The sequence below is a fragment of the Petaurus breviceps genome, unplaced genomic scaffold (genome assembly GCF_028583685.1).
Source record: "Petaurus breviceps papuanus isolate PSGF00001 unplaced genomic scaffold, PetGlider_PUasm1.0 208, whole genome shotgun sequence".
NCBI lineage: Eukaryota > Metazoa > Chordata > Mammalia > Diprotodontia > Petauridae > Petaurus > Petaurus breviceps.
Window position 1 is genome coordinate 31,446,148 of NW_027185852.1, and position 15,723 is coordinate 31,461,870.

At 55.8% G+C, this 15,723-nt stretch overlaps 1 protein-coding gene across 3 annotated transcripts in view; it reads right to left on the reverse strand.

Moving 5' to 3' along the window:
• Positions 1–15,723, reverse strand: part of LOC138165433 (receptor-type tyrosine-protein phosphatase F) — a 95,454-nt gene that overhangs the window by 28,681 nt on the left and 51,050 nt on the right. For all 3 annotated transcript variants that reach the window (XM_069093787.1, XM_069093788.1, XM_069093786.1), the window contains exons 8-13: positions 12,361–12,630; positions 10,269–10,850; positions 9,336–9,469; positions 8,518–8,662; positions 4,223–4,528; positions 1,350–1,543 (exon numbers count right to left, since the gene is read on the reverse strand). In XM_069093787.1, the coding sequence (XP_068949888.1) occupies positions 1,350–1,543; positions 4,223–4,528; positions 8,518–8,662; positions 9,336–9,469; positions 10,269–10,850; positions 12,361–12,630 (1,631 nt within the window). The remainder of the gene's footprint in view (positions 1–1,349; positions 1,544–4,222; positions 4,529–8,517; positions 8,663–9,335; positions 9,470–10,268; positions 10,851–12,360; positions 12,631–15,723) is intronic.

Sequence of the window (15,723 nt, forward strand, 5' to 3'; positions counted from 1 at the left end):
GGTGGGCACTCAGGAGCCCCAGCCCCTGCCTGGCAGGAGGTTTCTGGGGCTACTCTGCCTCTTCCTCAGCCTCCCCTGCCACCACCAGATGAAGCAATGGGCTTCTCCCTCTGACCCAAATGGACCGGTCAGGGAAGCGGGAGACAGGAGCCACAGGGCAATCCAGGAATGGCCCTGGAACATGGGTGGGTGGTTTGCTCAGCAAGGGCTGGCCTGGGAACAAGGACACTTAGCACCCATCACCCACTAGGGGAAGAAGAAAGAATGTAGGTTGAGAGACTCTATGGGGGTTCAAGGCCTGGAAGAGATAGTGGATGGATGGCCAGGGAGAAGATGAGGGTTATAGAATCCAGAGAAAAGGGATGAGACACAAAAAATGTATGCCAGCACTCAGCTCAACTCTCACGCTGGCAGGTGGGGGCCTGCAGGTTCTCTGCCAGACCAGTTGGGGGAGTCAGGCTATTGTTAGAAGAGAGGATAGGGGGCGTGGCAGCGGGTGAGGTGGGCCTGGGAAAGGATGACAGTAAAAAAAGGCATCCAGCACCTTCTGACAATGAAATGGGAAAGAGACTGGCTTGGTTCTGCTGTATCCAAGAGCAAGGGGTTTGAGGTGTGGGCCCCCCAAGGATGGCTCTCAGGACACGCTTCCCAGCAGTCAGAACCTTCCCAGAGGGGCCTCAGGTACCCTGGGTGGAGCAGAGGCAGCTGCCTCAGAGGTTTCTGCCAGGGTCAGGGCCTTTTTCTGGGCATGCTGGTCTCACCTGTAGAGGTGTCTCTTTGGGGTCCACACCCCCAAGTCTGTTTGGGACTGGCCTGGGGTGCTCAAGGAGCAATCAGTTTGTCTCAGTGTGATGAGATGAGCCTCTCATCTGTCTCCACAAGCCTCCCTCCCTCTGTGTCCAGGCCCTGAGACCGCAGGGCTGCTGCTGGGTCTGACCGTCGGCCCATCCAGCTGTCTGGGAGCTGAGTCTCAGGAAGTCTCAGCTCTACTCAGAGAGCAGAGGTCTGAAGCATGAAAGTAAGGACCAAGGCCCCTCAATACATGGGATTTGGGGGACGAGTTATGGAGCTGGAAACCCAGAGGGGAGAGGCTGCCTTCTCTCCTGCTCCACATCTCTTGGGGTTGGCCAAGTCCCAGGGCAGGGCCTATAACAGCTCCTGGCTCCAGAGTTTGGTGGGGTCACTGTCCACTTTCCTTCCCTGGCCCCAAGCAGACTGCCCAGCCTCTGCTATGGCCCTCCTCAGGGCCAAGTGCCTCCCAGCTCCATCCTACTGTGTCCTCTGTCCACCTGTTCCTAGCCAGTCCCCTCCCCCACCCCCATCCTGCCTTCACTCTGCTGGCTTGCTACCTGGGCTTCGGCGAGCATCACGTCTTTGATGACTGGCTGTCCGCGAGGCTCGTTGTTCTCGAGCCGCACGTAGGTGACCTGGTAGCCCCGGATCTGGCCATGCTGTTTGCTGGACACAGGCAGCTTCCAGGACACATGCACGGCAGTTGAGTTCACTGACTCCACCTCCACCTTCCTTGGGGGTGCACTGGGCACTGTGGACAGAGGGGAACAAGGAACATCAGGGCTGGGACAGGCTCACAAGACATGCCTCCTGGGTCACTCTGGCCCCTGGAGGAATCATGTGCCCATCTCTTTAAGCCCCAGCCCACTGGCCTCTGAGACCCCCACTCCCCTCAGCACTAGGGAGGCCCAAGGCCCAGACCCTGGGCAGCTGCAGAGCCCGCTTATAGACTGATCTCCACCACTCCCCCTCCCTGAGGAGCTAATACGGATGGCCTTCCTCCTTAACAGCTCAGTCAGCCCTAAGTCTGAGCCCAGGACCTCACAGTCCAGCCCACATCCTCTGGTACTGGGCAAACCTCTGTCTGATCTCAAGGCCACCAGGTTCTCCCCAGATGTGGAGGGGGCACCTCAGTGCTTCACACAGTGTCTGGCACCCACCAGGTGTTTAACAAGGTTGATGGATTGTCCCCCACATGGTGGCTGCCATGAGGCAAGGGATGGAGGTGGCTGACAATGGAGAAACCCAGATGGAAGGAGCAATTTTTTCCCTAAATTTCCCAGGACTGAGTACCTGGGCTCTGTAGACACCTCTGCCCCAGGAGCTGGCACCAAAAAGGGCCGCTGGGAACAGCTTCCCTTAGGGGCCAGAGGACTGAGGCCCCCTGGACCCTCTAGTTAAGCCTGGTCCTTTCTATTTCATCAATGTCTCTCCCAGCCATTCCCTTCTCTCCTCCTGACCATTCCAGGCTCTTGTCCACCACTCGCAGTTTTGCCTCAGGGGCCAACTAGAACAAAGCCTGGGAACCCCTTGGATGCTTGAAGTCAGCCCTCGTGCCCCCTTCTCTCCAGCTCCTTTCTTGTGTTGGCTTCCCTGCTCTGAAAGCTTTCCCACTATCTTCAACATCCTCACTGACCAGTGGGGCTGAAGACAGGGCGTGGGGCTCAGAGAGAGTTGGCCCCTACCAGACCCTGACTGCCCAGAGTACGCTCATCGGTGCTTGTTGTCTGACCTGACCAGTGACTGCTGCTGCTGCTGGGATCTGTCTGGACAGAGGAGGGCCCAGCACTGCTGTTACTCACCTCCTTATTTCTCAAGGCTATACCCCCTGAATGGAGCCCACAATCTCAAGAGCTTTCTGGGCATCCCATCACATCACTGATGACTGATTCTGAACTTGGAGCCCACTAAAACCCCCAGTTCTTCAGACACAAAGTTATCTAGCCAAGGCAGCATAGTGGTGCTCGGGAGGGTAGAGCTCTGGACCTTGCCTCAGACACTGACTAGCTAGCTCTGTGACCCTGGGCAAGTGATTTCACCCCGCCTCAGTTTCCCCACCTGTAAAATGGAGATAATAGCACCTAATTCCCAGGCTGATGTGAGGATCAAGTGAGATGAAGGCATTCAGTACAGCACGTGGCGCACAGTAGGCACCTTCCCCCCCCACCCCGGCTTTGGAAGCTGCTTTTCTGTACCCAAGTGCAAGACTTTTTATTCATCTGTTTCTGAGCCAGGGTTTCCACCTGCCAAATCCTCCTGGCTCTCGGCTCTGCTGCCAGCCTGCCTGCCCCCTCCTAATCTGAGTCACTGATAAAGGCGTCCGTGGGTGACAAAGAGCCTCCAGCCCCCCCCCCCCGCCCCCCGAGATGATGAGCAGGGCCACGCCAGGCTGTCCTGGGAGCTCCCCAGCCCAGCACATGGGAGAAGGCAGGGCCCCTCACCCCAGCCAGGAGAAGGGGATCTCATTTTACAGAGAAGAAAACTGAGACTGGGGGGTTTACTTAGGACCAAGGCTTTAGAACTGGAAGGAACATCAGGTCAGGGAGTCCAACCACCCACTTTATACATGAGGAAACTGAGGCTCAGGGAAAGGAAGTGGCTCGCCCAAGGTCACTGGGAAAGTATCAGTTAGGATCTGAAGCCAGGTCCTTGGGCCCACGAGTCACGCTGCCTGGAAGGGCATGAGCACACTCATGACTGCTGGGCGACCCCCTGGCTCGCTCACAAAGATGCAGGGAGACAGCAAGGGTTAGGAAGGAGAGGCTGCACTGAGGCGGGCAGGAGTGGGGGAGCAGAAAGGAGAGGGGTATGTTCTTACATGTCCCGCAGGCAGCTGGAAATGCAGCTCTGAGAGGCAAAGAGGGACTGAGCAGGACAAGTCTGAGAGGCAGGAGAGGAGTGGGGCAAGACCCAAGAGGGCGGCTGCCCCCTGGGAGGAAGGTGGGCATCAGAGGGAAGGGTCTTTGGGAGGATGGGGCAGGAGAAAAAAGGGAGAAAGAAAGAGAGGGTAAAGGGAGAGAGAGGGAGAGAGGAGGAAAGGGAGAAGGGGGAAGAAGAGAGAAAGAGGGAGGGAGAGAGAGAGAGAAAGAAAGAAGGGGAAAAGGGAGAGAGAGAGAGAAGGAGGGAAGAGAGAAGGGGGAGGAAGAGAGAGAAAGAGGGAAGGAGAGAGAGGGAAGGAAGGGAGAAGAGGGAGGAAAGGAGAGAGAGGAAAGGAAGGAAAGGGAGAGGGAGGGGGCATGGGAGAGAGAAAGGAGGGATGGAGGAGGGAGGAAGACAGAAAGAGATAGGGGGAGGAAAGGGAGGGAGGAAGGGGGGGAAGGGAGAGGGAGAGGGAGACAGAGAGGGGAAAAGAGGGAGAGAGAGAGAGAAATCAGCTGCACCCCTGACCCCCCAAACCCTCACCCCACCCCCACTTGCAGGCAGCACCTACCGTCCTCATCGGTGCGCACCAGCACCGGGGGGCTCTCAGGGCCCGGTCCTACGTCCGTGTGGGCCCGCACCCACACCCTGTATTCTGTCCACTTCTCCAGGTCCTGAATCTCCCGGTTAGAGCTGTCTGGTCCAATGCCGTCCACCACGTGTCGGGCAGTGTCCTCGCCATCCACCGCCTGGTAGGCGATGGAGTATTGGGTGATGACACCATTGCGGCTGGCGGCCGGAGGCGGAACCCAACTTACCCAGACTGTGGTAGAGCTGGTACTGACGCACCGGACGTCCTGGGGAGGGGCAGAGGGGGCTGGCGGGACAGAAATGGAGGAAGCGGCGAGATGGAGGGGAGTAAAGCATGAAGTGGGCAGCAGGCAGGGCTGGGTGTGATGAGGGGAGTCTCAGGCCCAGCCAGGCAACTGCTTCTGGGGAGTGACAGGGAGCCCAGGCCATCCCACCCCAGGTCACCTCTTCTCTATGGGGACTTGGGCGCTGGCCCTGCACTCTGACTCAGCTGGTCCTTCCACACTTAGACATGCATAGACATACACAGTGGGTCAAAGGCCCTGGGACTGAAGTTCAGCTCTGCCACATACTGGCTTTGTGACCCTGGACAAGTCACTCCCCTTTTCTGGGTCTGTTTCCTCCCCTGTAATGTCAGGAGTTATCTGGGTAGCTTCCAAGGGTGCATTGAGTTCTAAACTTACAATCCTATCTTTGGATGTCATGGGCTGCCTCAAGCTTCACATATACAATACACATGCATTCACATAGATTGCAACCTATATTCCTCTCTGCCACCATACACCCATACCCTCACATACAGACCCATGCTCATGTGGACACGTACATATACTCACACATACACACTTCACAAATATGTCTTCTTGGGACATCTTTCTGAATCCCCTGCCTTGGCTACTCCAGACACTACCACGTGGGTCACTGCCTCCACCCCGCCTCTGTGGCACATGGACATCAGACAGTGTGTCCCACGTCAGGTGTGTGACTTCTGACCCTCAGAATGGTGTTAAGAAACCTGGAACAGCCTGGCTGGGAGCCTCCCCAATGGAAGAGATGGAGACATAGATGAGATGGGGGGGTGGAGGGGAAGAGGACAAAGGGGTGGATCCCACGTGCAGACTTACCTGAGCAAGGGTCAGGTTGGGGTTAGGGCAGATACACACAGTGACTTGTGAGGGGTAGAGATGGGGAGAGGGGAGGAGTTGGGCAGGTGAAGGGGCATGTGGCGAGATTAGGGTGCCCAGGGTCAAGACCTCTAGACCTTTGGAGTCAGCACTCATTTTGCATCTTTCCCCGGAAGAGGGTGCAAAGGTGCTTCTGTGAGAATTAACCCTGTCTCTGTGAATGGAGTCAAGGCAGATTAGGTCTGATTTAGGGGCAGCTAGGTGGCACAGTGAATAGAGCACCAGCCCTGGAGTTAGGAGAACCTGAGTTCAAATCTGGCCTCAGACACTTGACACACTTACTAGCTGTGTGACCTTGGGCAAGTCACTTAACCCCCAACTGCCTTACCTTCCCCCTAAAAAAAAAAGATTCAGTCTGATTTGTGGGGCATGGGTCCAGTCCAGGAGGGTGGGAGAGGGCCGGGAAGGGCCCTGCCCATGTCATATGATTAGAGGTTGGGAGCTGGGCATTTCTGTAGATTAATCAGGCAGTCAAGGTCCGGCCTCTTCTTGCTGGTGACTTTACTGAAGACAGGCTGGATTCTAGGGGTCAGTAAGAACCCATCCAACTCTCTAAGCAGCAGGCAAGCCAAACTATCCAGCCTTCCTTTTATGAGAGGGTTTGTGGGCACTGAATTGGACAAAGTCTCTAGGATTTCTTCTTGTGGAAAGGCAGAGAGAAGTGAACTAGAGATGTTAGATCCAGAATGGACCAAAGGACTGGCCTCAAAGAGCAGCCTCTGGTGGTCCGATGTCCAAATGGAAGGTTGTCTCTGGTGAGCTGCCCCAGAGGTCTGTGATCTCTGGCACTGTTGACACTGCCTTGGTCCAAACAAAGGCAGATGGGACATGGTGCCACCCCCGCAGATGGTACCAAACTAGGGGGAAGAGCCAACAGCCAGGACCACAAAGTCAGGATCCAAAGGGAGCTCAACAGGCTAGAATATAAAAGGAGGCAACTCCACAGGGATGAATGCAAAGTCCTATCCTTGGGTTCAGATAACCAGTCAGTCGTGTAATGGGGATGCGAATCTTTGCATCTGTAACAGGGCTGCTAATGCCAGTGATTCATCATCCTGGGGCTAGAAGCAAGAAGGATTCGGTCACACCCAGAGCGATGAAAAGGTGCCTTCCTAATGAGCAGGCAGAAGGCTGTGGGAGCCTCAGGAGCTAAGCCTCAAAAGCCAGTCCCATCACCTAGCCAGGGCAAGACATACACATCAGGGACCTGGACCAAGAGTTCCAACTTAGTGTAGAGACAAGGGAGTGTCAGAGCATTTTTGGAATGAGGATATCTTGTGGTAAGAAGGGCCTACAGTGCCTGCCAGAAACAGAGGATCAGGCAGTGATGGACAGGCTAGGTAGAGAATACCTGCTTGGTGGCTGACAAGAAGATGGCAGGAGAATGGGCACAGAACCTGCTGGGGAGAAACAAACCTCAAATCCTGGCCTGTGCTGGGGAACACATTCTAGGGAAGTCATAGGATGGCCCCATGTTCAGGTTCCTAAGGCAGTAGGACCAACTGAGAAGGGGGTCCCCTTGACCCTCTAGCAACTCAAACCTTTTTTACTTGTTGGGGGGTGGGGCTGGTATTGCACTGGTCCCTGAGAGAAGGCAAAAGCTCCCTGAAAGATGAAGGGAATCTCTTGGTGCTATGGGCTCAGATTTGTGCCCTTCACAGTATAAATAAAACTTGCTCTGTGTTTTGAAGCCTTGTGAGTATAAATGCTTTTAAATGGGAGCTGATGGCCACCCCTAGGGTTATCAAACACTTAAGCTCCTAAATGACATGTTAGAGGTCCTGAAAGTGTTTCCAGGTGCTCTATGTCTGGAGAGAGCTTTTCTTTTCTTCTTCTTTTTTTTTAAGCAACTGGGGTTAAGTAACTTGCTCAAGGTTTCACGGCCAGTTATTTCTGGGTGTGGTGCTGAGTATCAGAGCCCAGATTCAATCCCAGGTCATCCCGACTCTGGGGCCGGTGCTCTCACTTGCTGAGCCACCTGGCTGCCCCTGGAGAAAGCTTTTCAAAAAAGAGCAATGGCTATAAAAAAGGACTTGTGGGTTGCAGTGGACCATAAGCCCACCAAATAAGCAGTATGGAAAGAATGAGAGTCAAGAAAGCTCTGGGCTGCATTAAGAGACATGCAGAGCTTCCAGAAACAAGGAAGTGACAGGTCTGTTGTCCCCTACCCTGGTCAGATCACCTTAGAAAGATTATGTCCAGTTGGGGGGGGGGAAGGTTGGTGTACATTTTGGGGAAGTTATTAACAAGCAAGAGAATATTCAGAGAAGAGGAGCAGGATGTGGGGAGAAATGGACATCAGGTCCCATGAGGAGCCACGGATGTAAGCGGGTATATGCAGCCCAGAGAAGACTGGAGTGGGGTGGGGAGAGGGGACATGGCAGCTACAAGCATGTGGAGGAGGGAACCTGACCAGCCTTGTTCTGCTTGGCCTCATGAGACCATGGAAAACTCACTAACAACAGAACTGTCCCCAAGAGGAAAGGCTTTGGTGAATGTGGGGAGCCCTTCCTGTTCCTACACATCTTTGGGGCTCCCCAGCTACAGATGGTGTCCAATGGATGCACCCAGTCAGAGGAGGAGCTGTTAAAAGGTCTGGATGTACTTGAAAGCTGACCCTGAAGATCTGAAAGACCATCACAAGGATCAGACCTGTTCTGCTCATCCCTGCAGGACACAGCTAGGAGCAATGATGTGTTGGGGGGTAGGTAGGAGGTGGGCAGCAAGACCCAAAGAGGCCAGTTGAGGCTGAATGACACTCCTGAACTCTAAAGCTATCCTAGAGAGGAATGGCAGGAGGGAGAGAGAGAGGGAGGGGAGAAGGGGGAGAGATAGGGAGGGTGGTGGGGAAGGGAAGAGGGCGGGGGAGGGGAAATGGGGAGCAGGGCTGGGGGGAGGGGAGGAGGGCTGGGGGCCTTCGAGCTCCATCTCGGACTTGAGGTCACTTACCGGATTCTCTCCTTATCTCTGAAGGAGCCCTAAACCCAAGTCTCAGCTGCCTCGAGGAAGATGAAGGCTGGGAGAGGGAGTGTGTGCCCCAGGCCTTGGGAAAGCCCTAGTAAGACCAGGAGTCGAGGCTCAGGACACTTACTAGACTGCTGTGTGCGTGTCTCAATGGGGGGTGTGAATACCCCAACACCCAGGTCTGAACGGGCAGCCAGCTGGAAGTGGTACAGGGTGTCTGGCTTCAGGTCCTCCAGGACATAGGATGAAGTGGGGTCAAAGGTCACTTTTTGCTAGAAGAACAGAAGGAACCAGTTACTCAACAAAGCAGTCGTCCCTCTTGGGGTTTGATTCTCCTGTTCCCCATCTCCCCCTTCAGACTGGGAGCCCCTGAGGGCAGGCCTGACGTTGCCTTGGGGAAGAACCTTCTATTGCTCCCATCTTGTTGATGATTACAAGGTCTGAGAATCATAGGGGACATGAAGAGGCCCCACAGCCCTGATGAGTGGTCATCCAGGCCCTGCTTCCTCCACAAGGACCCCAGCCTGGGTCCTATTCCCCACACTTGGTCTCTAGTCCGTTTGGACGCCAAGATCGCTTCCATCCCTCCTCTCGAGGATCTGGCTCCTAGATTTCCTCATTGAAGGATTTCTCCCTTTATCCACAATGCTGACTCCTCCACATTCTACCCCCGACTCTTCAGTTTATCCTGCTTTAGAATGGGGGTGCTACATCTGGAGCCTCTGGGATGCCCGGGCAGTCCCCATAGCCGCTTGGTACGGGGACTTCTCTCACTTATGACCTTTGCCAATCTGAGCCCAGAGGTTTTCTGACCACTCCTTCCTTGGGTTTGGTCTCCAGTAAAGTTCTTGGGGTCTCAGAAGTAATCCTGCCTCCTTGATGGGTACACTGAATAACTGAGGCCCACTGAGTCTCTCCCCTGCCCCACCCCTTGTCCCTGCTCACTTGGGGTCCGTCGTCTTCCTCCCAGTAGAGCAGCTCATACTTGGTGATTCGCTCCTGGGGTGGCAACAACCACGAGAGCAGGACTCTAGTGTCTGACTCGGCCTCGGCCTGGAAGTCTGCGGGCTGAGCTGGCACTGGAACGGGCCACAGGAGATGGTCAGCTCCTCCTGCAGCAGCACCCGGCCCCTCCCTGCTGATCCCATCACCCCAACAGAACTAGCTGAGGCTTTCAGTGCAGCCCAGGCCAGCACCCATCGATTTTCACCCTTGGCAAGTGATCGTCACTACCTGGAAGACGTCTAGGGAGGGCAGCTCCCTGACACTCTGGGACAAGCCTGCCCATGGAAACATTTCTCTGACATCCAGACTCAGTCTGCTTCTGTACCCCCCCCCCCCCCCCTGTTCTGCCCTGGGGCCAAGCAGGGCTGAGCCCTCCTTCCTCTTCACATTGTGCACCCCCGGGTCCTTCACCCGATTGTCTTATGGCATAGACTCGAGGCCCACTCTGACATCCCCCAGAGGTGGACTGACCAGGCATGTTACAGTGGGACAGTCCATCACCTCCCTAGTCAGACTAAAGACTAGGAAGGCTCGAACTTCCTTAGTCACTACATTACACTGCCCCATGGACTCAGACTGAGCTTGCAGTCTACTAACCCCCAGATCTTCTTCAGGTGAGCTGCTGGGTAGCACACCTGCCACAATTCATACTTGGCAGCTAACTTTTGGGATTCAAGTATGAGATTTTACTACCTTTACCTTGTGAGGTTTATTAGCCCACTTCAAGCCTGCCCTGCCTGAGCCAGGGCCAGGGCTGTAATTTTACATGTGCCCAGACCAGGAGAAGCCCTCCACCTAAGCGACGCCCCTGGACCAGAGGGAAAGGGGAAAGAGCTCTATCCTCCAGAAAGCCCACAGGTCCACATCACACACCTCCCTGCTGAGTCTTGACCTGGATGGGGGGTGAGGGCGGCCCGTCGCCGACTGCAGTGAACGCCAGCACGCGGATGCTGTAGGTGATGCCGGTCACCAGGCTGCCCACGGTGGTCAGGTGGCTGTCGTCCGTGTTGTGTTTGTGCCAGGAGCTGAGGGGCAGCAGGGCGTCTGGAGTGTAGTAGACGCGGTAGCCGCGCACCAGGCCGTTGGGCTCATCTGGAGGCTCCCACTGAACAAGCATGGTACTTGCGCTCAGCATGCGAGCTTGCACGCGCAGTGGCGGGCTGGAAGGTGCCTGTTCCCCAGTGCGGGCTGTCACCAGCTCGCTGGGTGGCCCACGCCCTATATTGTTTACGGCTAGCACACGGAACTCATACTCTGAAAAAGGGCTGAGGCCTCCGATGATGTAGCGTGTGGCAGCCACACCATCCACATCCTGGAATGTGCTGGCCCCGGCTGTCGGCCGGTACTGGATGCCATAGTAGGACACAGGCTCTGCGTTCCCCGAGTCCCAGGTTAGGGTCACGCTTGTAGCCGTGGTCTCCGTCACCACCAGCTCGATGGGAGGCCTGGGCAGCGCTGAGGAGAGAGGAGCACGTCAGCACCACCCGACCTGGTCCAACTTAACCCCAAGAGCCTCCTCAGCCCGGAGCAGCCTAGTAGGGGAGAGGCAGCACAGGACACAGGACCTGGAGCCTAGAGAGGCAGCTTCAAGTCCTGTTCCAGCACTTTCCATCTCTGGCACTGTCATTACTTTCCCTCTCTCAGCTCCAGGTTCTTCATCCAGTGAACAAATGAAACAACATGACATTTGGACTGTCCACATCACCAGGCTACCTCCTGAGGTCTGTGTAACGTGCCAGGCTGGTGACCAAGGCTGACCAATGCTTCTTTAGCACGGTATGGCTCATGGCAATAACAGCAAGCATTTAGATGGCATCGACTACACCCAGGCACCGTGCTAAGAGCTCTACACACGGGAGCTCATTTGAGCCTCACAAGAACCCTGGGAGGAGCTGCCATTACTATCATCCCTATTGTATAGATGAGGGAACTAAGGCAGAGAGAGCAGCTCAGTGACTCGTCCAGGGTTCCACTGCTAGCTGATCGGGTCTTCCTCCAGGCCCCGGGCCAGATCCAGTGCCTCACTTGGCCGTACCAGGTGAGGCCAAGGGGATGCACCAAAGGGGAGCCTGGGTCACTGGGAAGAGGGTGGTGTCCTTGACAGTGATAAGGGAAAGAATGGACTGATTTTGGGCATTCCAATTTGAGAAGTTCAACAAGCAACTGGTCATGGGGGACTGGACTCATCAGAGAGGTGAGGGCTGGCCTGGGAATCATTTGTGTGGGAATGCTAAGTGATTCCTGGGGTAAGGAGCCCACTGAGAGTGTGGAGGGAGAACAGAGCCCAGGTCACAGGCTTGGGGGCCAGCCACAGCTAAAGGGTGTGACCTTCAGGAAGAGAAAGTGAAGGAGGCTGAGGAGGGGTCAGACAGCAAGAGGAGAGCAGTGTCAGAGACCCGGAAAGGAGGGAGCTCCAGAAGGAGATGATGGAGAGAAGCAGGAGGGGTGATGGCACCCCCACACACCCAGCCCAGGGCTCGTTTACAGGTCCTAGGGATGAAAAGTCAGGCCAAACCCTTGAGGCTGTGTCCTGCAAACAATGCCTGGCTAACTCTGCCCCCCCTCCCTTGCCCTGCGCCAGGCCATCTAGGGCTTCGGAGGGCGCCTCTCTGGACCTAAGCTGAATGCTTTCTTCTCACCTCATTCCTTCCAGTTTACGTTCATCCTAACCTGCCAACAGTCATCCACTGTCTTAGCTCTCCCTCCCACCTTCATATTGTACTCTCATATCTGATGAGAGGTTATCCAACCATGCAGGGCGTTCACCCAGGTCACCAAGAAAAATGCTAAACAGAAAAGAGCCTGGGGGGCTCTCCCACGTAGACCTTCCAGGTTAATATCACACACACAGATGTCCAAGGGGAAGGATGGAAAGGCTGGTCCTAATCTCCCTCCCCTTCTCATCAGTTTCCAGCCCCTCCTTGCCCCATCCTGCCCCACTGCCCTCTGGTCCAGCCCAGCTGACCTTTCACAGTGATCTGGGCAGTGGCTTCAATCAGACCCAGGGAGGATATAGCCACACAAGTGTAGTTGGCCGACTGAATGATGTTGGTGAGTTCCAGAACATTCCGTCCGACAGGCATCTCATCTTCCCGGGTGAGCTCCTCAGCCCCAGCCATCCACTTGACATAGGGCATGGGTGCGCCCACTGCTACACAGGTCAGGTTCACGCTGCCCCCAGGCATCACCTCATGGTTACTGGGGGGGATGGAGAAACGGGGAGCCACCCGGCGCACTGCAGGAAGAGAGGGGCCCAATAGACTTGTGGGCCAGGCTGGGAAAGGCCACACCCAGATTGCCCCTCTTTCCCCCTGGATGCCCTTCATTGTCCTGGCAGCCGTGGGCCAACCTGTGCTCTCAGGGTAGCCTCAGCTTCCCAGCCCATTCCAAGTTATCTCCTCTTTGGGGACAGCCCCAACATTCTCAGGCCTGGAGGGCCCTCCTCAGGTCTCGTGTTTAGAGGTAAGGGGTCCCTCATTTGGAGGGGTGGGGTCAGTGGACCTCCATGTCCTGCAGCACCCACCCAGTGATCTGGAGTCAGAAGAGCAAGACCCCAAGATCTGAAGATCCCCTTGAGTCCCGCAGCTGGTGAGGAACAGAGCCAGGATCTGTGCCAACTGCCTCCCCACAGCAAGAGAGGAGCCCTGGGCAGGGACAGTTCTCTGGCCTCATTCAAATGAACCAAGTGACAGGCCAGATGGAGGATGCCTGCAACTTCAGGGGCCTCATACCCTGACCTCCTGGGGGCCAATGGCCTGGCCAGGGGAGCAGGTCAAGAGGATATGCGGTGGTAAGGGGAAGGCAGGGCTGACCGGGTCTTGGGGTACCCTGGGTGGGGACCCTGCATGAGCCCAGCCCACGGGCTACAGGAAGTGATGGGAGCCATAAGTCCACGGGAGGGGGCGGGCTCAATGGGCATGACGATGGGTTTAACATGATGGAGGGGGTGGTTCCAGGCATGGGGGGCAGGGCTTGGGCTGAAAATCGGGTAAAGATTTCCTGGATCAGAAGGTGTCCTGAGGTGCTCGGCCCAGGGACGTGACCCTAACATTCCCCCCTCCCTGCCTCCAAAGCCAGCGCAACACATGCTGCACCCTTGGCATGCAGGAGATCTAGGGCGGACTGGTAGGATGGGGTGCAGCAACAGGTACGGCCTCGATGGCGGCTGAGCAAGTGGGCAGCCAGGAGAAAGGATCAGAGAGCCACACTCAGCCTGGTCTGGAAGAAGCCATGCACAGGCACACAAGCAGGCATGCAGAGGGAACTCCCAGAACTACAACGAAGGGCTGCCCCTCCCCGCCCTGGTTCCCCAACTCCAGGTCAGGCCCCTCGCCCTACAGCATCCACATCTACCCCCTTCCTGATTGAGCCAGAGGCCTGAGACCTGCAGGCCCTGCCCACAGCACCCCTCGCTGGTCTGGGCTCCGTGCCAGCACTCTCCCAGGGTTTGTTATGTATCTGCTGCGTACCCAATTCGCAACCCTGAGGCCCTGCCCTCAAAGCGTTCATGGTCTATAGGGAGATGGGAGCCAGGATGGGGAAGTGAGAGAAGGGTCTTTACACATGTGAGATCTATCTAAAGGAAGTACTAACGACTCCAGATGGGATGGGGGTGTGGAAGAGGGTAGCAGTGTCAGAAGAGAGCCTAGGCAGCAGAGTACCCTAGCATTTCATCTATGGGCAGCAGCTAGCAGAGTACAGGACTAGAAAGAGAGGATCATGGAGTCCATTCCTTCCTTCTCTTCTGACTCCTCGAGGACAGTTCATGACTTGCTTTCCCTGGCCCTGAGCCCAATCCAGTTTAGAACACAGAATATGGTACACAGCTTGACCCAGAACCCGGAATGCGGTGCCCAGCTCAGCATAGTGCCCAACGTGGAACTCTGATTAGGAGGCAGAGGCAGGCCGTGGGTTTGTTTGCCATTCTGCAGCCTTATTGTGTGTGTGTGTCCTCTTTGGACCCAGCCCACGCCTATCCCTGTGGACTCTCTCTTGGATGGTACACTCACACATGCCTTCTGAAGGCCCCTGGCCCAGACCTGCCCATGTCCCTCCTCTCTCTTAAGCTCTTCAGGGTCTCTCTCCTAATGGCCCTGGCTTGGCAGCCCTACACCTGGGTGGCCCAGCCTGATGTACTGACACCTGGCACTCTATGGCTTTATGAGCCAAGGTCCTTTTTACCCCATGCCTCAGCCTGCTTCCCAAGCCCTGAAAGCCTTTCCCTTGACTCCTCAGTCCTCAGAGTTGTCTCCAAGGAGGCAGTTAGTGAACTTCTGGACCTGACAGGTCTGCCAGCAGAAGCTGCACAACCATGTGTCCAAAATGCCAGACAGGGAGAGCTTGCTCTGTGTGTGCTGGACTGGGTGTTTCTAACAGCCTTGTCAGCTCTGAGAGCTGGGACTTTCCAGCTGGGACAGGGCCTTCCTGGGTTCCCTGCAGCTTTGCTGGGATCCTGAACTACCCTTTCTTTTGCAATGTTCACCTGAGCTGAGGGGAACCTGGGACATAGAGAGAACAGTTTTCTGTCTCTATAACCCCAGAAGCCAGCACCGAGCTGGACAAAAGAACCTCCACAATGAATGATGGTCCTAGGGGCTCAGGGGCAAGGAGACATAGGTTCAAATCCCTTTGGTCTCCCCTGCTGTCAGGGCTGAGGCTTAGCTCAAGCTCCTAGCAGTATTTGCTAGGCCAACCCACCCTCAGAGCCCATGCCTGTCTGGTTCTCTCCATGATCTCCCTCTAAATCAGTAGTATTTCCTATTTGGATGAACAAAGTTGGATCAGGACAATCCTTTTGGAAGCCAAGGTTACAGTCAGGCTGGGGAGTTGGGAGTGCCCCATGATGCTTAGTCCCCAGTAGAGGTCACCAAGGTCTGGGACCCAGGGATAGGACCACCACAAATCCTATCCCCAGTCCTCAGGAACAAGGATGCCTCTGACAGCTGTGGCAGCCATTTTCATACCGGGAAATGATTAGATTTTCCTGACCCTAATCCTCAGTTTGTTTCCCTAACTCCCACTCCCCATAGCTCCTGATGCTGTCACCTGAGCCCAAGTGGAACAAGAGTCCATCCTTTGTCCTGCTGAGACAGGCCCTGCAGGTACAGGTCCCCCCATCCCACCTGACCCCACCCCACCCTAATCAGGAACCCTAGAAGGTCGGCTCTGCTTTTTCTGTTGGGAGGGTTATTCCCTACTAGGCTGGGCTGGGCTGTCCAGCAGTACTAAATGATGGCTCCCACGGAAGCCTGGTCCTCAGGATCTTCAGTTCCTAGCCAGTTTCCCCTCCAGACGGCCTCCATCCCCTTCCCCTGGGCTCAGGCCCCAT